This window comes from Micropterus dolomieu, linkage group LG08, assembly GCF_021292245.1.
Source record: "Micropterus dolomieu isolate WLL.071019.BEF.003 ecotype Adirondacks linkage group LG08, ASM2129224v1, whole genome shotgun sequence".
Taxonomy (NCBI): domain Eukaryota; kingdom Metazoa; phylum Chordata; class Actinopteri; order Centrarchiformes; family Centrarchidae; genus Micropterus; species Micropterus dolomieu.
Genome location: NC_060157.1, coordinates 23,689,800 through 23,710,935, shown reverse-complemented (window position 1 = coordinate 23,710,935; position 21,136 = coordinate 23,689,800). Strand labels below are relative to the sequence as shown.

The 21,136-nt window shown below is 39.7% G+C and overlaps 2 protein-coding genes across 3 annotated transcripts in view; both read left to right on the top strand.

Annotated features, from left to right (window-relative positions):
• LOC123974773 (solute carrier family 26 member 6-like) overlaps positions 1-6,730 on the top strand; it is a 22,701-nt gene extending 15,971 nt beyond the window's left edge. The window contains exons 19-23 of the mRNA XM_046055667.1: positions 13-114; positions 359-505; positions 716-770; positions 1,806-1,933; positions 6,215-6,730. Coding sequence (XP_045911623.1) covers positions 13-114; positions 359-505; positions 716-770; positions 1,806-1,933; positions 6,215-6,238 — 456 coding nt within the window. The 3' untranslated portion in view covers positions 6,239-6,730. The remainder of the gene's footprint in view (positions 1-12; positions 115-358; positions 506-715; positions 771-1,805; positions 1,934-6,214) is intronic.
• A 2,233-nt stretch (positions 6,731-8,963) lies between these two features.
• Positions 8,964-21,136, top strand: part of mgll (monoglyceride lipase) — a 55,881-nt gene continuing 43,708 nt past the window's right edge. Inside the window, exons 1-2 of one of the 2 annotated variants that reach the window (XM_046055783.1) lie at positions 8,964-9,102; positions 11,069-11,204. In XM_046055783.1, the coding sequence (XP_045911739.1) occupies positions 11,077-11,204 (128 nt within the window). In that variant the 5' untranslated portion in view covers positions 8,964-9,102; positions 11,069-11,076. Of the gene's footprint in view, positions 9,103-11,052; positions 11,205-21,136 lie in introns of those variants that run through there. The other variant, XM_046055782.1, reaches the window with a different exon arrangement.

The following is a 21,136-nucleotide window of genomic DNA, read 5'->3' as shown; positions in this document are numbered from 1 at the left end:
GACATTATTAAGATCCTGTCAGCAAAGAAGAAACTAGAGGCCAAAAGGAAGAGGCATGAGCAGAAAAATGCCAAGAAAGCCAAAAAAGCTGACAAGAAGAATACAGTGGACATGGTGAGATGATATTTAATATAGTCTGGACACCCAACTGTCTTCTTATACAAATGCTTTTTTTTTTATCAGTTTAATACAAATGTAAGAAAATGAGTATTCCAACATTCCAGACCCTAAGCCTTAATGGTCATTTGTTTTTCTGGTTCTGTAATAACTTATGGTTGTGATTCATCGTCTAAAGCACACAGCTTTTCTTTGTTTAACCCCTTGAGTCTCTTTGCACTGTATGTCTCGTCCTGTACAGGAGGGGGAGCCAGAGAGGGAGGAGCAGAAGGACATTGCCATCATCGAGATGGATGCTGAGCCCGACCCCTCACTCCCCAGAGCCATGGTCCTCGACCTCACCCCTGTCAACTTCCTGGATACCGTGGCAGTGAAGACACTTTGCAGCGTATGAATATGGCATTCATAGTTACACACGTGCACACACACAAAAAAAGGGTGAAATACTCAAGGTTTAAGTAACTTGTGCATTGTATATTATCCTCCCTTTCCTTATAATTTAGCTCCTCTGTTGTTCAATTACTCCAAATTTTCATTGTCAGACTAATGACATGATCCCCAGTCTGACCTTTGCTCTGTGCTTCTGTGTCTGTTTTAGATCCGGAAAGACTATGGGGAAATTGGTATTGAGGTGGTTCTCGCTGGCTGCCAAAGTGAGTCCCTCTATATCACTAGAAAATAACAAAATAAAAGTCAGCTGTGTGGATTGGGGCAATTTAGACCTTCTAACATTTTTTCAAAAATGAAATAATCAGAAAAGTTAAAATTCTCTTGGAGACCAACATCAGTGCTGCTATGCCACTGTTTGAGTAAACGGTAGATCTGCTGTCTGTAGTGTCACAGAGAAAATGTATTTTCTTAAATCGTTGGGTTGATTCTCCATTTTCCTCTCTATTATAAAACAAGCTTTTAATCTATCTGGCTGTAACATCGTACACATTAGGGATCCCATGACAGTTTGTCAGAAATATTCCAAAATCCCGTTGGGATATGTTTGTCCTACATAGTGTAATACACACGTAGATGTATTTTTATATTCACATTCCAGACCGCCTTAGCCACACACAATTTGAATTTGTTCAAAAACACTGGATGTTCTTTTAGCTGTTTGCTGTTATTTTAACATTTATGCGAAGGAAGTAGTTCAGTCCAGAAAACACTATTCCAGGTTTTCTTAGCAAAATGCAAATGTGGGTTGTGAGTCAACATTATAATGAGTCCTAAGGAAAGAAAAACAATACTGAAGTCTGGGGGGCCTCTTGTGTTTTACTCTATTAAAGCATCTACAATCTAAATTTATGTTTTTACTGAACAGCCCACATATTTAGGTCCCATTCAGCAAGAATGGGAATAAATGTGGGTCTCCTGGGAAAAATATTTTACAATCACAATGCTACGAGCTATCCAGTTTATTTCAACAGCTCTAAATAGCCTGTAGTGGGTTTATGTAATGTAATGAGGAAAACAGTTTATTGTGAGTGTTTGGGCTGCAAAAGGACTGCCAAAACTGTTTAGACAGCCAAGTAATATAATGAGTTTCAATTAAAACATGGACTACCCCTACCAGCCCCTTCTCTTTCTCTCTCTCACTCTTGGACCATTTTATTCATCTTAATTAAAATGTTCCCTTTGTCCTCCTTGATTTCTTTTGTACCAATTATTCCCTCTCTTTCTCTCTCTCTTTCTAGCTGGTGTGGTGGAGAACCTGCAGACTGGAGGTTTCTTTAACGACAAAGTGACAAAGTCCTGTCTCTTCTCCACCATCCATGACGCCGTTTTGCACTGTCAGTCTTCCAGAACACAGAGCCTAGACCAGGTGATATATTGTATGAGCACGCACACATGCACTCAGACACATTTACTTTTAGTGATAACCTCGATGTTGCTCGATGCCGGAGTCTCAGGAGGAGGTTATTTGCAAGAGGTAATAAAAAATATATACTGTTAGGTTAAAGCCATTGTTAAATGTTTACTTACTTAATTTCTTTCCATGCGCATTATGACCTGTTACCAGATGAGAGAAGTGAAAGTGAGTCAAAACAGTCAAATAAAGCCTAAACAAAAAGTTAAAAGACACTTCAGAGGGGATCAGCAGAGTCAGGGGATAACTCTCTGTGGGTTTGTCACTATAAGCGACCCCTTTCACATTTTAAGCAGTTATTTTATCAAGTGTTATTATACAAAAATTGATTAGAGCAGCTTTAAAGTTTTATCTACACAGTTGTGAATCTTTGACTTGTTTGCAATTCGGTTTTCCAATGTAATAATGATTCAGCAAGGCTTCCATGTCAATCGCGTAACATTGTCTATTCAAAAAATAAAACAGGGTTTTACATTCTTGGCTGCCTGATATAAATTCCGCCAACCTCCTTGATACAGAATGTTCTATATGATATGTAAACGTAATCAAAGTTAGCTGAAAATTACTGCAATAAAAATATATGTATGTAAAAGACCAAGTGAACATTACACTCTTAGCTGAATAAGATTACTTGGAACAGGGTGAACTGACTCCACTTAACCAATTCATAAAGTCTACTTTTCTTTAAAGCAGCTGCTCAGGCAGACTAACTTTTGACATTTTCAGATGACAGAGCAGACCTCTTCGTCTGCACAATGTGTCCGGCCAAAGACAACAAACAGTCTTTCACTGTTGAGACAGATGTTGCCAAGTACCTTTGTGCAACATGGGCCAGCTTACCTTGTCCGTTTCACTCATTTCCAACTTCAAGAAACAGGCTAGTGCATGCTTCAGCAATGTGCCTTTCCTAGGGTTCCACCACACCCAAAGCGAATGAGTGCAGTTGCCATTTGTCATCGATTAGGTGTGCCATTACACCAATGGTTGCTTATTGATGTCCAGTGGTCGCCAGTCAGGGCAATACATGTAGCTTGTGCCATTTTCCCCACTTTCTTTGCCTTTTCACTGCACTACAATACTTGTAACAATGGTTCCCCTCAAAGGTTGCTTGTATGATGGGTCACCTGAGGCGATCTGAAAATCGCCTTGAAGCCCCTGGTCTTCAACAACGTTGATGGGCCTGCATTTGAAATTTGCCATTCAGCACATTGTGGATGTCGTTTTAGCCATCATGTTATATGCGTTTGCCACAGCTTTCAGTAATTCAGCCAGGTAAAAATCATTTATGGTAGTTGGGGTTAAACTTGGTAATATGATTAACTTGGGTAAAAGGTTACAGATTAATCGTGAGCATAATTTTATTATACTCTGATCCAGTTATTTTATCATATAATTTATCGCTGATTTTGTTCATACATAGTTTACACGTTTTTAAACAGCATTTTGGGTAATACTCTGCAATACAGTACACAGAATTGTGAGTAGGCTAGTTACTAATGAAAGAGTGAGAACAAATCAGGAATGACCTGATAATAAATTAATTGTTAATAAGTAGTTCGTGAATAAATTAATCAATATATCTCTCAGTCTGTTCTATTTTAACTCTCCATTGTTTTCTATATAGTCCTCTAGATATTCAGGAACACCTACATAGGCATTGTGTGCGTGTATTAATCTGCTTGCATGCATGTCTGCATATTGTTCAGTGTGTGTGTTTTTGTTTCTACCTGCTCTGTTTAAGTATTTAGTTGGGTGCGTGACTTTATGTTTCTGCTCCCCTAGGAGAAATCTAACCCTAAGAACAAAGACGTGGCACTGATCCATGAAATACAGTTTAAAGGAGCAAAGGCTTTTCATGGGAGAGAAAGGGAGCTCACACACACACACACACACACAAACAGTCACTGCCTGACTGATACAAAAATACAGTAAGAGAATGGATGGTAAAAGGGAGCTGTGCAAAGAACAAGAACAAACACATATAACATACATGCAGAAATGTGCAAATTAATGAATATGCATGTATATGCATTCATGTATGCAGCCTATACTGTATGAATATATTTCACAGAGTGATAGTAAGAGAATGAAGAGGTTGGTTTGGAAATCCGTCTGGCCTTTAGTGGATCTCCAGTTCACTTCACTCAAAGTTACAGTGTAAGATCAAACACCTTAAATTTAATTTAATAAAAGGCAGTGGCAAAAAGGTCTTCAGCCTTGATTTTAAAGAGAGTTTCAGCAGACATTCAGTTTTCTGGGAGTTTGTTTCAAATATGTGGCGCATGAAAACTAAACGCTGCTTCTCCGTGTTTAGTTTTGACTGAGGGGACAGAAAGCAGGCCTGTCCTAGACGAGCTTCATAACGTAGCAGTAAAATAATTTTATACAACAGACAGCAAGCCAGTGTAAGAGCTCAGAACTGGAGGGATGTGATCCATTTTTTTCCCGCTCACTCAGGTCTTAAGCAGTGTTCTGATTCAGCTGCAGCTGTCTGAGACGGAGACTTGTAAAGACACCATTACAGTATTAGAGTTGACTTTTAATATGCTGACTTTTAATCATTCGTCCAATGACTTTGTGTTTAAGTGAATGTCATTGACGACCATAACGAGAGCAGTGTCAGTGCTGTGATGTGGTCAAAATCCTGACTGGAAGACACCAAAACTTGTTTAGTGTCAAAAAGTTGTTCAGCTTTTTTAATGACTTTACTTAAAAACAAGAAGTTTGGTATGGGAACATAATTGCTCATTAGTGATGTATCTAGGTTGTTCTTTTTTAAGAGTGGCTTGATGACTGCAGGTTTCAGGGCCAGCGGTACGAAGAATGAGAGAAAAGACATGTCGTCAATTTGGCATGCAATTAGAAGTACCTTTGAAAAAGCCTGTTGGCAACATATCAAGGCTCTACCTGATATGGAGTCATTGACTGTGAGAGGCTGCTGACATAGGAGGGTTTGTTGGCCTGACAACAGTAGCAAACAAGGCGCAGGCATTATTTTTATTTTTTTGGTAAAGATGTCAGAGAAGAAGGAGCTCAGTTCTAAATTACAAATGTGAAGTCTCTCTTTAAATATGTCATAATGAAGCTGGAGATTAGTTTTTCTGCCAGCTGCGTTCACCTTTTCTTCTATTCTTACCAGCGTGGCATTTCTCCATGGACATCTTTTCTTACCAGAGTCCGCCTTCACCTTAGTGGGCGCATTGGCATCAATAGCATTTGTAATTTTATGAGTGGAAAGTGAATTGATTGACTGATACCCAAGAGAGGGTGGGTGTGGAAGAGAGCCCGAATAAATATTTCACTGGTGTTTGCTGAAGCGATTACCGATATTTGAACATGCGTGTGGCCTTTATTGTGTGTGGGCTCTGTCCCGTGTTGAGTCAGTCCATAAACAAAATGGCAACTCCAACTCCTCTCTTAACGCGCTCTAGCGTCGCTCATAAAAGTGAAGTTGGGAGGGATAGACTCAAAAAAACAGCTGCACTGTTATCTTGGTCTAACCATGTTTCAGTTAAAAACATGAAATTAAGATTGTGCTTGATGATAAAATCATTGTTTTTTCTGCCAAGTCCTGACGTTTATTAAAGCTAAAGTTGCTGTTTTAAAAATATTGTCTGCCCAAGAAATTGATGCTAAATTCACAGAATCTGTTGAGTACTCCCTGTTTCTTTGCAGATTACCTATCAAGACATGAATTATGAAATCTACTGGCACACAGGGCCCTTTCTTGTTCTAGGAAGAGTCATGAGTGCCATTAGCCTCGAAGTCTGGACCCAGCAGATATCGGTTATTTGTACACAAATAACTGAACATGCTGTACTTTTACTGGCTGGGGAGACAGAGGATTATTCTGACACAGCCGTGGGGGGGGAGAGCCGGGTGTTGTAACTGTCACAAATGTGTCAAAACTGGGTGAGGACTTGAAGCCAATGGAAGGGGGTGTTTAGGGGAGAGAAAATTGTTGTGTTCCCCATGTTCCTGCTCAACACCTGCTGCTACAATTATTAGTAGTCCTATTATTATTATTATTATTTCTGTCATCTTTATTGTCGTTTGTATGGATGTTTATTTTGTTACTACCATTACTATTATTTTACATCTCTTCCACATGTGGAGCTTGCATTGTGCTGCTGTGTGTAGTCTTTCCTCCTGCCACTCTGTCCCACTTATTATCTCTCTTCTCTCTCTCTGGTTCTTCTTGTCTGTTTTGATCGCTCATGTCTTTCTGTTTCACAGGAGATCAAAGCGACAAATTTCTGAGTCCTGAGAAGAACGACGGAGGATATTATGAGAAAGTGCCAGACACTCTGTCTGTATAAGGATTTTATCCAGTGAACTTCAGATAACTCCTGTCAGTCACAAATACAGACACACAAACACACACACACACACACACACACACACCAGACTACAGTGGTTCTCTAAGTGGGGTCCTCGAGAGGGTTTCAGGGGGTCCCCAGCAAAAAAAGAAATTAATTTATTGTCAATATCATTCCATCCATAACTAACACAGTGACAAGATGTATGACTGTTTTGGTCATTGGTTTTATAAACTTTCTGTAGTCTAATAAAACATATAAAAGCAAAAACCCTATCAGATGAGGGACCTTGAGTCTGTGGTCTAATTTGTGTCAGTTTAGGGGTCCTTGATGTGAAAAAGTTTGAGAACCACCAGACTACACCATAATTACATTAATATACTGTATAATACTGGAATACAATACTGGAGTGGCCTGTATAAATCAAAGCAATACTGCACACACACTGTCAAAAAATGCCAACATTCATGTACTTACATGAAAAATAAATATTATTTACAAATGCTTCTTCTTGTTCATTTACTTTCCAAACACAGACTGTTTTGGTTTTTAAATTTTTCACGGAAGACATTTTGATTTGGTTACACTATGACAGGAAATCACCAAATACTGAAAACTGAAACTGAAGTATGGGCTGATGCATCAAAGAGACGTTTTCACTTCTTCTACCAGATGTTGCAGATGCTCGTTATAGTAGTTCAAGTACAGATAATGTAACATGAAGAACTTCCACAGTGGAAATCAAACCTTTAATTATCACATAAGTTCCCACATACAATGCATCACGTATAATTTTGTTTATCTGACTTAACCTTGAGTCACTTATGAAACTGCTAATTTACACAAGTCACCATGTTTTGGAAAGGAACCTCATTCCAGTTTTTAGTCATACATAGGCACAGGTACAAAAATGGATTTCAGTTGGTCACTTCCATCTCTGACATTTGATTCATTTCTAGAGAAAAGAAAGTGTCGTGTTTTTGTGAGCATGTGTCTACAAGAAGCTAGAGAAGTTTGTAGAGATTCATTTCCAGTGTTTCACCAAAAAGATTGCAACTGCAACAATCCTGTTCATTTGTACCTGGTATAATGAGTCATTGTTTATTGGAACAAGAACACTCTGAATCATATTTAGTCAATAACAAAACAAAAACATTTTCCAGTAAATTATTTAATTAAAATGCCTTTTATGGGGTGTGTTGGCGCAGTGGATAAGACGCATGCCTTTGGTGTGAGAGACCCAGGTTCAATTCCCCACTGTGAGCCATCCACCATTGTGGCCCTGAGCAAGACACTTAACCCCTTGTTGCTCCACAGGCGTGCGACCTCTGACATATATAGCAGTTGTAAGTCGCTTTGGATAAAAGCATCAGCTAAACTTTCAAGAGTATTGTACCTGTTACACACAAAAAGGATGCCACCATGTACTGACCACATACTGGAGAACACTTCTACATCACTGCAGCGAGGTGATATGTTAAACCAATAGAGACTGAACAGCCAATTCCTTTCACTCCATTCGTCAGTCTGACATCATGTTAGCTTTTCTGTTTGGGAGGGGTTGTAATTTTGCCCCAACCAATCAGTAACAAGATGGGCAGTTATTCAGACGTCTAGATAGATCTTTTCCTGACCTTAAAGCTGCACTAATCAATATTTTTATATTCATGAAGGATCACCAACTCTGCCTTTCCCCTCAGCTCTGAGATGCATTGCTGCATCTTTAGACTCATCACTGTTTTCACTTCATTGCTCCATTATCTGAAGGATGCACAATCTGCACATTTTTGGCTGCACACTGACCCTCTTGGACATGGGTGGATGACAAAATTTACGTCACACACACCAAAGCAGACGCTTGCAGACAGGCAGAGATGAAAAGTATGAATCTGGTTTAAACAGGGAGCTGTTTGCTAACAAGCTCACCATAGTTTAAAGTCTAGCCTAGTCTAGCTTAAAGGTGCCCTGTTAAGTTTCTTGACAACAAGTTCTGTTTACATTCCGCGTTTGTCACCAAAACGCATTGATTATATCCTTGACGTCTAACAAATGTGTTCAAAAATTTCCTCCATCATAAAACACTTATTTACATCCATGTTTACGTGCTTACAATCTTCTTCTTATTTGCTGCCTTTGCTGTGTGTATAAAATGCTAACACATTCACCATAGCAACTTTAAATGGTCATTTAATGTCAGTGTTGTTCCACTGAAAATAATAACTGCTCCAACCAATAACTGCTCCTAAAGAGGAACAGAGGTGGCAGTTCACAAAGCAGTCATGTTAATCATTTTTATAAGGCAAACAGTGACTTACCAACAGGACTATATCAGAGTATACTGGTTGTTTTGGAACAAATGACCAATATTCTCACATCTGGTGGAAGGCACACATGATATTATTGATGAACATCTGTGGGTCTGGTATGCGCTAAATGTGAACCATGTGGACTCAACCATGGTGAGTTCTTACAGTAAATGAGACAAAACAGAAGGAGAGATGTATCTGGGTGTGAGTGTGTGGTGAGAGAGAGAGAGGGAGAGAGAGGGTGTGTGTGTGTGTGTGTGTGAGCGAGAGAGAGAGAGAGTGTGTGAGAGTGTGTTGTGTGAATACTTATAATAGTTTCTCCCCAACCCTCGCTGACTGCATTCTTCTCTTGGCGGGTGGCGAGAGTAGAGCACCGGAGAAGAGGGAAGGAGAGAGAGCGAGAAAAGCAGAAACATACATACACAGAAAGAGAAGGGGGGAGACAGGATTGGTGAGTCCGAGAAGAAGCTGAAACTTCATTGCAGACGCTCTTGCACAGGTTGGTTCCATCTCTGTAATATTCTTATGATATTTTGGCACAAATAGATAGCCTACTAAACAGTGCGTCTGCGGGACTCAGTTTTGACCTTGTTATGCCCACTCCTCCACTACCTTTAGCGTTTAACCAGTGTTGCTTGTAGTTGTGCGGTGGTGTTCGTACATGCGGCATCTTTACCTACTTCCCCCATTCATCCTTTTCATATAAAACCCGCAGACCTAAATATCGATGTTAAAGCGGGGTTTCCACTATTCCGGCAATGGCATCGATAGACTATCAGCAGTCAAACCAGATGAATCTATTATTTTCAAGACTGTAAAGTCAGCTTAAGCAGAGCCACTTGCATAGCAAATGTCTGCTCTTTTTCTGGAAGCGTGCAGCCAATAACCATTCTACTGTGCGCTTATGAGTCTTTCCCATGTGCGTGAAGGTGGAAACGGTTGATTGCAGCAGAGATGAAAACAAAAGGGTGTCTTTGCGCACGCATGTCATTGGAGCAGTTTCCAACAATGACCCACTCATATGTATAGCTACAAGTTTAGTGATAACGATTATTTCCACATGTGTAATGTAGACTTTATGTATTCTGTTATGATCCTGCCATATGCAGCTGAAATGAAGCACATTTCCGCATAGGTAATTGGCCATCAAGCAGAAATGTCGACTGTTGTTGAAGGTAAAAATCTGTCAGAAACAACAGTACCGGCACTTAGATGTCCGGGTTGCTACAGATAGGCCTATCCACAGTAGAAAATATAAATGCCATCACGTCGATGTTTCAAGCAAGACGCATGAATTAAAGCGTTGACATACTGCTCACCAACAGGCAGCCGCACAGCTAATCTTCTTTTAATTGACTAATTATCACTGGTTATAACCTAAATACAGAATATATAACGAGTTACAGCCTATCAGGTCACTAAACCTGAAAGACGACACCTGATCTCCTCGGAAAATATCACACATGGGCTATTTTTACATCCAGCGGTGCGTGAGTCCGTACACAGATTGCCACGTTCATTGTAATGCTGCACATACTATTAACACTAGCCTATATGTAGATACAGCATACTGTGTCCAACTCGACCTGATGCTAAGGAAGCTTCAGGTGTAATGCGAGAGATAGTAAAGAGAGTGGGTGAAGGGGGAGTGTGCTTCAGAGCTGCAGGAAAATGAGAAGTAGGCTATAGTCTTTACAAAGATTATTTGTGCGTGTGCAGTTGTGCAGGGTTTGGCAGAAGTTAAGAGAAAGAAAATTGTGTTTTTTTTCAATTTAAATATAAGTGCTATGCCATTGTAGATCAGCTCAGTAAGAACAGCGGACAGGTGTGTGCGCGCGCGGGACCAAAACGCACAGTGTGAGAAAGAAAAGTATTTATTTAGACCTGTAATGTTTTTTAACATTGAGCTAAACAACTTGTGAAATTGAAATAAATAAAAAAATAATAAGTAAATAAAATAAACTATAGCCTAATTCAAATTAAATCCTTGGCTATGTGATCCCTTTTATTGTTCTCTTATAATATAGCCTAATCCAGACAATATCTGACTTTGTTAGGCTGTAGACTGTTCTTTGTTGATGGGTCATCATATTCTTTATTTTTTATGATTTGTCAATTTGAATTAGAGAGAGAGAGAGAGAGAGAGAGAGAGAGAGAGAGAGAGCGCCGGGCGAGGGGCTGAGAGAGAGAGAGTGAGAGAGAGTGGAAAGCAGAGCATATGGTCTCGTGACGTAACACTGACAACATTGCTCGGTGTATGTGTGTGTGCAGCTCAGGATTAGAACCGGCATATCCTAACCTACAAACCGCGTCTTCTCCGATGCATGCCTAACACACGCACCAAGATAAACAACAACAATAAACAATGAACGCCGTGACGGCCGCCTCCTGCCTGCTCGTCGCCGGTTTCAGCTGCTACCTCTACGGCAGCGACGTGTTATCGCTGCTCAATGTCTCTGTTGCAGAACCCTCCATGCCTGAGCCAGGAGCTGCTGAGCGGCGGAGCCCGCAGGGAGTCCCCTACGCCGACCTACAACACATAGTCAACGCCGACGGACTGCACCTGTTCTGCCGCTACTGGGAGCCTGACGGGCCGCCAAGGTCAGTGGAGACTGAATTTAAAACTAGCGGGAAGTGCGTCTCTGTTTCACTGTCGTATGCTTCAGTATAACCTATGTAAACAGTAGGCTATGTGTGTGAGATGGAGTAAAGCGTTGGGTTCATTTTAAGAGTTGTTTAAATAATTATCTCGCGGTTTTGAGGAAAGTGATCTTATTCACATGGTTGTGTTCAGTCCTGTTCTGGAGTCACATGAGGACTTCCTTCTGAGGTCCTGCATGTTAATCTTTGATTATATTTAGGCTACTAGTTCATCTTTGAAAGTGCACAGTTGGGTATATGGTCTCTAACCCTGCCTGGTCTGAACAAATGTACCTTTTTACCAACACCTAGAATCCACACTCATCTGAGTTCACTGAGGTTTCCTTTTCAAGGAGTCATGTCAGCTCTGTGACTGGTCAAACAACACTCCAATGACCACTCCTCCTCTTCCATATGCTGTCACAGTAAAATCAATAGAAAATTTGTTATTTTAAACATTTAGTTACTGTAATCCTCACATGAGTTACATTATGAGTAGCAACACCTACATAGGCTAGCTACATTGTGGACTGAGCTGTAACTCAGTAACTCAGCAGAAGGGCAAATAGGGCCATGCTTAAAACAATACATCATCCACATATTGTAAGCCATATTAAGGTCCTGGTCTGACCCCCTTTTAAAGTAATCAGTTTACTTCTTAACTGTCCAACACAAAAACATCTTAGGCCAAAATGGCATTAGTAAGAAAAGAAAAGAAAATCAATCTGTAGTCGTCTGTAGCAAATATGGACAGTTTAGTCTCGTTCTGTGACCCAAGCACATTAAAAGCATCATAATTATGTTAATCTCTAGTGGTGACTACCAGATGCACTAGTTACTTATTCTGGGTCATGACCCCATTTAAAAAAAACAGACCCAGGAACAGTTACTTGTTCAACCCACTAATCATGTTAAAACTTAAGGAGATGGTATTATGCTTTTTGGCTTTGTCCCTCTCCTTATTCTAATTGAGTTAGATACCTTTTTTGTGCATGTAATAGGTTTGCAAAGTGAAAAAGCCCAAAGAGAGTTCCCATCTCCCACAGAAAACTCTGCTCTGAACTGCTTGAAAACAGCTCGTTTGTATGCCAGCCGCTTCCCTTTCATCCCCGTGACGTCACAGGGATGAAAGCTAAATGCACCTCATAACCAAGCGGCTAGTCCGACACACCCTCAGAAACACAGGTGGAAAAACAGTGAGCTGCAGCACACCTCTCCTCTCCCTTCCAGACACTAGCTACCCTCCAGGCAGTCAGTGGATATAAAGTTGTTACTGTGATGGAGAGACAGAGCTCAGTTATAACTATATGGATGAAAGACTTTTGTTACAGATTAATAACTCACCACTCTAAAACTCTTGCTCCAGTCTATGTTGCCAAGCTGGTCAGCAACATGTATGAAGCTGTTTACAGGCTTCTCATTGGCCCGCTCTCTGCTTCTGATTGGCTAGTAGTCCTTAACTAGAAACTGCGCATGTGCAACTCCTAACAGATCCCAAAGATCATTTAGAGACAAGACGTATCACTCTATAGCTAAAACGAAGCGTTCAACACAGGGTGAAATGATGAACTGTCGGAATGTGCAGTATGAAAAAAAATATGGTGTTTTTTGAAAATGAACCCATGTAAACCTGTTCTGGTACCAACCCTAAATACGATTTTGAACCTGAAAATGAGCATAATACCACCTCTTTAATATTACTGTGGCTGGAGATACTCTCTGTACTCCACTACTGAGAATAACCAATTACTGATGCATTTTTAGGGGTTGGGAAGGACAACAAAATGTAGAAAGTTACAGATTTCAGCGTTACACACAGTCATAGGTATCGTCATGGAAAACAGTGTCACTGAACTGTTTATGTGTATACCTAGAATAGACCTTAAGGAACAAAAAAGGAAGGAAGATGAATATAAGCATCAGTACAAACTGTAGTTTCCTCATTTTAATTTGAAAAACCCACCTTTTCAAGCAGGAGGAAATGTCAACATCTGTTTCCTCATACCCATAAACCCGGTTGTGTTTTGAGGTTGTTTTGAATTATATCCTTAATCCTAATGAACAGCATTTTAGCTAATTTGCAAAAGGCCTGAGATCCTGACTCATCACGCATTCTGGTGTGTGAAAGAGTGTCAATGGAAACATGTTCTGCTGGCCAAAAAGACATCAAACAACACAACTAGATGATTGATGGTTCCAGTTTATAAAACAACCCACCTCTTGCTAGTTTGAAAGTGGCCTTTCCCACCGTCTGCTGTTGGCGGCCCTCTTGCTACGCACTCTCAGCCGTTTTAAGTCCTTTAAGTGGCTGTGGCAGTGCATGAAACACAACACAGATGTCACACCTAAGCCCGTTATAAACTACATAGCTGTACGCAGTGTGAGAGCACAGAAGGAAAGAGATATGACAGAAACAGGAAGGCCCACAAAACATCTGGAGTCAAGATATTACTGATGTCTCTCTCAAACACACACACACACACACACACACACACACACACACACACACACACACAGGAGGCTTAAACATCTCAGTAGAGCAGTGACTCATTAACCGACGCCATGTCTGTGCTTCTGCTGTACAATTGCTCCATAAACAGAGGCTCATAGTTTACAATACTGTGTGTACTGTATGTGTGTGTTTATTCTATTGTCATCATTGATTATTCTGTATTTGTACAGGCAGGTGCTTTTTATATCTGTGTGTAGAAATCTGTGTATGTGGGTAGCAAATCTTGGGATGTTGCTTTTGCGGTTGGATTGAACTTCTCTGCCTGATGCACTCTAGCAGCTCTTGTTAAAATGCAAATGTAAGTGATTCTTCACAGGACGTGCCACAAACATTTTACCTAATAATTGCCCACAATGCCACTGAGGCCTGAGGTTTCTCTGTGGTCACACAGAAGCCCTTTCCCAGACCCATGCCTATAGTCCTACATTAACATATCCAACTCTAAAAATGTTTCCTACTCTTTCTGCCAAAAATATCAATAAACTAAATACTAAATAAAGGCAATTTCATTGGCATACCATACCATCTGCAGCGTTATTTTTCTGATGCAAATCATGTTTTTTGGAAGTAAAAAGCTGAATCACTGCAGGCTTAAAATAGCTGCCGATCTCTCTGCGTTGTAGCTGTTTTATAGCCGAGGCTTTGTGTGGCTTATATAAGAGCTTTCTCACTAGAGGTCAACCAGTGACAATTGCTAAAAATGCAGGCAGTTATGGTACAGAGAGGGATTGAAAGTCCATGAAATGGTTTGTATTGTGATATCCGTCCAACAATGTGTGCTTTTAATAGCTGACACAAATATTTATGGATTGATGCTGCTGAGAGGAGATCTTTTGTGCGTAATATAAGCATTCAGCCATTCCAAACAAAAAAATGAAAGTGAACACACCAAGGTGAAAAAGCTTCAGAATCTGCATTTAGACTTTAACACGACACTTAAATTCTTGACTGGAAGACAGATTAATGAAATTCTTTTAGCTGAGCCGACCGCTTCTAAAAGCTGGGTGATGTGGGTTTATTACAAGTTTTACAGGCTGACAAAAAATAAGCTATTCAGTAAAACACATCCTCACTGGTACATCCCAAAACTCTTTTAGTGGTCTTAATATGCTGTTGTTTGTGTGTTTCTTGTTATCAGAGTATAATCATTGGTATGGCTGAGTGAAATCAGTATCTCCTGAACACACTGCCACCTATATATATATATATATATATATATATTAATACAAAATCAGTTATACAGATAATGTTATCAGAGATTAAAACTGCTGAACAAGTGTCACAAAACGAGACACTCCAGGCTCTTGTCTATTTTACAGCCTACACTCTACCAAAAACAAAATCATCTGATGTGCACACCTCTTGTTTTAACACAAACTGCCCCTGCACTGTGATGTTTCACAATGAAATAGTTATCTGTGAGTCTGGATGGATGCAGCCTCCAGACTCCCAGCAACCCAATCACTGCAGCAGTCAGATTAGTAATTTAACCCAATGTGACACAGTGGGGCTCTGTAAATGCAGCTTAGCCAAGAGCTTATAGCATTATATGGATTTAAGTTAAAAAGTCGGTTTGGCCATTGGTGTGAATAGGGAATAGAAATGAGAAGCTCTTAGCATAGTACTGTCGATGCTTTTAAAATCATCATAACTCATCGTCATTCATCATAACTGCCTCTCTAAAACGCTGCACTGTTTGGAAGGACGAATATGTTTTAGAGTTAGAGATTGTTTCTAAAAACAGCAGGAACATTTATGTGTTTCATTTTTGTGATTATAGTTTCATCTGCCACAGGTGCGGTGATAACGATCTACCGATCTGTGACCTGTGCCAGACAAGAGATTTGCTGTTTGAAAGTTTATGGAAGCAGCAGTCTGAGAGCCAAACTCAAACTCATTACAACATGTTTTATAGTGATGCATTGGATTTATGCATGATCATGGTAATGTTTGATGATATAGTGACAATGTGACAATAATTATGAAAATATTGTGTTTTTGTAGCCTACTATTGGCAGTGTGTCATGTGATTAGTGAGTACACAAAAAATATATAGGACTGCAACCAACAATTCATTTTTTTATTAGTTAAATCACAATTTCCTAAAAGTTTTCTATTACATAAGACTAACAAAAGCAGCACATCCTTATGTGGAGATTATCAAAAAAAGTTGCAGATGATTCACCATCATTGTCAACACTACTAAAGTTTGATGTGCTGTAACTATGGTGACAACACACTTTGAGAATGCAAGGTCTACATTTATTGACTCAACTGGACCAACTGTAGGCAGACAGTTTATTGCATGGAGCGCGTGGTATTTTTGGTTTAATAGTAAAACTGTATGATGAATCATTGATCATCACAATCATCTGTTGCAGGTGGACCAAAAAGCCATAAACATGCAAAACTGTCCTCTACAGGCTTCGTACTCTGAGAGAAGAAATTTTTGTAGTGCTATCCAAAGACATTGGCAGGAAATCACATTTATGCTGTCATGTACTACTCCTAGCAGGTTGAACACATCAACCTCAAATTTGGGTCAAAAAGCCTTAAGAACGTGATGATGTATGATATATTGTGAAGCTTGTTTTCAACACCGTTGCCGTGGCGACACAGGATTTGCCATGAAACAGGAAGTTGTTGTAACTAAAAACTGTACATTGTACAATCTGCCCCAAATTTCAGTATTTGGTAAGAGTGCCGGCCTGAGGACATCTGCATACAAATAAGGAGTCATAGCCGTTGCGTCACCTACAGGTAACAGGAAGTAAAGCTTGTGGAGGAAGTGACATTTAGTTCCTTTGTGCAGCATCCACAATGTGTGAATATTAAGAGCTGCGTCGACCAACCTCTGGCGACGACGGATTTTCTGTACAAACAAAAAACACCTTTATAGAAATCTGGCCTATGTAGATTCAGGAAGAAAATATTATGTAAAATGAATCATTTCCACTATGTTGCCAACAGGCTGTATAGTCAGTATGAATTACATGACCAACAGACAATTCACAGACTTCCAAAGCCAAATGTTTAACTGAAATCTTCATTTAAAATGTTTCTTGTCAGGATGGGAATGATATTAGGTTGAAGGTCATGGGCTCTTGACAAGCTCTTTCAGTTGAACCGGGAAGTAGGTGAAAGGTGGGGTGGGGGATGGGGGGATGGGGGGATGGGGGCGTCAGCAATCATTGACAGATCCTCCAAAAGGCATCCAACTTTGTCTTTGAACTGACAAGGAGACCATTACATCAGCCATACATGCACTGCACACCTGTATTTTTACATTAAGAACTAATGACACACACACACACACACACACACACAGCTTGTGTAAATAGGTCATGCTGTTATTGATGTTTTTTGCTAATGGTGTCTAGGATGAGTTCCTTCCCTGTTTGTCTTTCAGTGGTTTGACTGTATAATGTCCCTGCTGCTTGTTGCCATTGTTACTCTTGTCAGTTGAGGATACTGAGAAAGATATAAACTCTGTAATGGTTCCCTTCGTGTTTATAATTGGAGGCAAAAGAGTAATGCAGTGTATAAAATATTAGGGCCTCTTGTATTCCCATAAAATTATAAGTAGGTGATTCCAAGTGCCAGTTGTGATCATTTACATTTCAAGTGAATGTGAAAGGGGGCAGAGAAGAACTACTTCAGAGTCAGTTTTCAGTTCCACTGTTGCTCGTATTCACAGTGACATAACAGTTTCATTATTACTGTAACAGTAAGTTATAATTCCTGCATCAGTAACATTACCAGCAACGACCTAAAAAAAAGCTGAGACATGGATTGTGCAGATGGGTGTGTACATAATTATCAAAGTATTAATTATATTATAATTAATTAATTTGATTGATTTCTGCTTCTGGACAGATGTTTTAAATATTTAATTATATTAAATGATAATAATTTGATGATGCCCATGGGGAAAATTAAATGATGCAACAGAAAGTTGTGATAGGATAAATCGAAGACAAATACAATTATGCAAGAAGAAAACAAAAGGGTTGTACAATCATGCAAAGAAGAAAATGTGTAGTAGCAGTTACAGGAAGTAAAAAATAGCAACAGTGATATCAGAGGTAGTATTTTTTTAGTGCATAATAAAAAGGTGAAAATAAGTGAAATATGTTCATAGGACAAGTTCTTATGATTTTTTATATCCAAAAAATCTTCTGCATACAGATAGTTTGGGTGTACCTATCCACAGAAGACAGTGTGCAGCATGACATTTAAGTTTAAGTAACACAAGGTTCCTCTGCTCGGTTTTGCATTGGATGCAGAGTATTCCATATCAGTTAGCTTCTTGCATATCTCCACAAGCTAGTAGTTTTGAACTATAAGGGAGATAGCAAGAGCTTCTTTGCATTTGCATCTCATCCATGAGGACTTCACTTCCATCAGTTCTTTTCAAATTCTGTTTGCATGGTATGATTGCTGGTGTAAATAGTGTATTTATAGCAATTGCACCACAAATGAAATGCCATTGAGCTCCACTATACTAAGATCTGCACTCTACAAAGCAGAAAGATGAACTGATAGAATGTTTCTGAAGCCTTTCACTGTGCAGTGGAACATTTTCAATATAGTGTGTCTCTTTGGTCTACCTTTTCATATCAGTGGTGTAAACTTTCCTGCTGTGGCTGCCTGCTGACTGTCTGCTTCCATTTCTCTCCATCACACAGCAATTTCCTCTGTCTGTCATGTTTTTCTCTGCTCAGCGAACGCACACACAGTTTCTGTAATGACTCCTCCATGACTTGCTTTCTTTTCCATGCCAGTTTGTCACATTTCATCCCCCCCTCAGACTGCATCTCATTTTCCACCTGTCACATTGTTCTTCTCTGTCATATCCATTTTGTTTTGCTCCCAGTGCATCAAAACTCTCTGTCACATGGGAATTCACAGGTTCTTACAAAGTCTGATGGTATTGAAACATCATATGTTGAGCAGAATACAGTTACCATGCAACTACTACTCATAGGCCTATCTAGTGAGGTGAATATGTGAAGTAAAGCGTGAATACGCTAGCCAGCTGGGACATGCTAGCGCTAGTCGATCACAACAGGTCACTAAGCTTTTTTCTATTTTTTCCATAGGCCTACTGTGCATTTCTCCTCCCCCTGGCATTTTGTTCGTGGGATTGCACGTCACTCCATTAAAAAAAATATTTACATTTATCTGACTCTTTTATCTGAAGTGACTTACAATTGCTAAATATGTCAGAAATATGTCTCTGGAGCAACTAGGGATTAAGTGTCTTGCCCAAGGACACAGTGGAGGACACAGTAGTGGTGTCACAGTGGGGAATTGAACCCAGGTCTCTCACACCAAAGGAATGTGTGTTATCCACTGTTCCATCACCACTCCACTAGTTATTGAGTAACAGCTAACAAGCTGGCTTGGTCACTAATAGAACAATACGTATTTATACCATGTACTCCTATCGGCAGCGTGAGTACACAGGTCAAAGTTCACTGAAGTTGAATTTTCTTCGCCCATGAGAATGAGCTCACTTATTTTGGCAACTCCATTGAAATTAATTGACTTTGATGCAAAATTTTGCTATTTTAAATGCTGGCCTATAACTGAATATAACTTGTTTCAAGTACAGTCACTCCTGTTAGTTGTCAATCTGGTCACGCTGTTTTTTATTTTAGCTTTATATTCTATATTTAAGTGTCCAAATGTGGCTTTTCAAAGCTAGTCTCTCTCTGTCCTATGTACAGTATATTGTCTTGTTCTCTGGCCCTCTTCTTTTTCTTTAATCTTTACCACCATATTTCCATACTTAATACCCACTCATATAATATATATAAACCTTTATTTAAACAGGAAAGTCCCATTGTCCCAGTCTCTTTTACAAGGGAGTCCTGTCTATAACCATTGGTGAAAACCTGGGTTAAACATTAGGCGGACAAAAAATGGGTAATGTTTGATGATGACATGTTGTGACGAGACTCTGTATGTGCCCCCCAATCCTTAACCAACCCACACCCCCGAATCTTTTTCCCACACACATTGTGATACCCACAAGATTAAAGAGACACACACACACACACACACACACACACACACACACACACACACACACACACACACACACCATTCTGAGCAGTCTAAGTCCATTAATCAGATTAACATGCCGGTGTTCGGTCATTCTGTCTCGTCCACTGGCTTCTGTCCAGTCTGGACACATGGACATCATCAGCTAATTAAACACGTTCACGTGGTGTTGAACGGTTGGCCCAGAGACATGTCACAATCAACCTTTTTAATGGTAAATTAAATGTTATGGAAAAATGCAAACTAGTGAACTGTGGAGGAACATGTGATGTGGCTATGAGTTAACTGTTATACTGTGTACTTGTGTAAATGTAACACTATGCTACTACATCAGAGGAGTACAATTTTAAAGGTGTTTTTTAAATTGATTAAGCTTGACCTTGTCTAGCCCAAGCACCTGTAACAAAACAGGAGAATCAGAGCTATATAAGCACTTTTCACATTTTAACTTGACATATTAGAAAAATGATGGCTCCATTTTATTCAAGTAAGCCACAACAATGTGATGCTAGAGCCACACTGCCTGTGTGAGCAGCGTGTGTGTCGCGGAAACTCTTTACTTTTCATGTTAACTGGTTAGAGCAGCTGCACAGCCTGTGTGAGCAGTGTAGCTCATGCGCTGCCGCAGCAACGCTTCATCTAGATAGTTGGCCTCTTGCCTTTTTATTTCCCATGTGACACGAGCAGTTCTCAGCAAACATAGGCAGTGAAAATGATCTGTTAATAGTCATCTGGCAACATTACACCTTTCACTACAATTTCAATGTCTTAATCTGTTAGAAAATATCACAGACATGAAAAAATAGAAAACAACAACTCCTGTATCTGTTTCACATTTAAACCCTCTTTCTGTCAACAGATTTCCTTTATTTGTGAACAAATCTTTTATTGTATATATCCAAGGCAAATTCAATGTAGAAAGATAGGGCTGGCAGTAGTAGCACTGCAGCAGCAGCCCTGTCAGTGTGGATGCCACGTGTGCGAGCCACAGCATGGACAGCAAACTAACCATTATAAACATATTACAAACTACATGTTTGCAAAATATCAAAGTTCTGTATACTTCTTGAGGTCCCATGTACACTTGTAATGTTACTCCATGTTACGATGTAAATGAAATGTGAGTGGAGTTTACTCACTAAATTAATAGTTATCTACGGTTGAGCTGAGCTAGCAAAATAACATAACAATTATGAGTTTACACAGCAACTCCGGAAGAGGACTTTAACTGACCTTAGACATGTTAGGATTTGTGCTGTTGTTTTTCCTGTGTTTATTTGACATTGTCATGGTTTGGAGTTTGGTAGTCTAG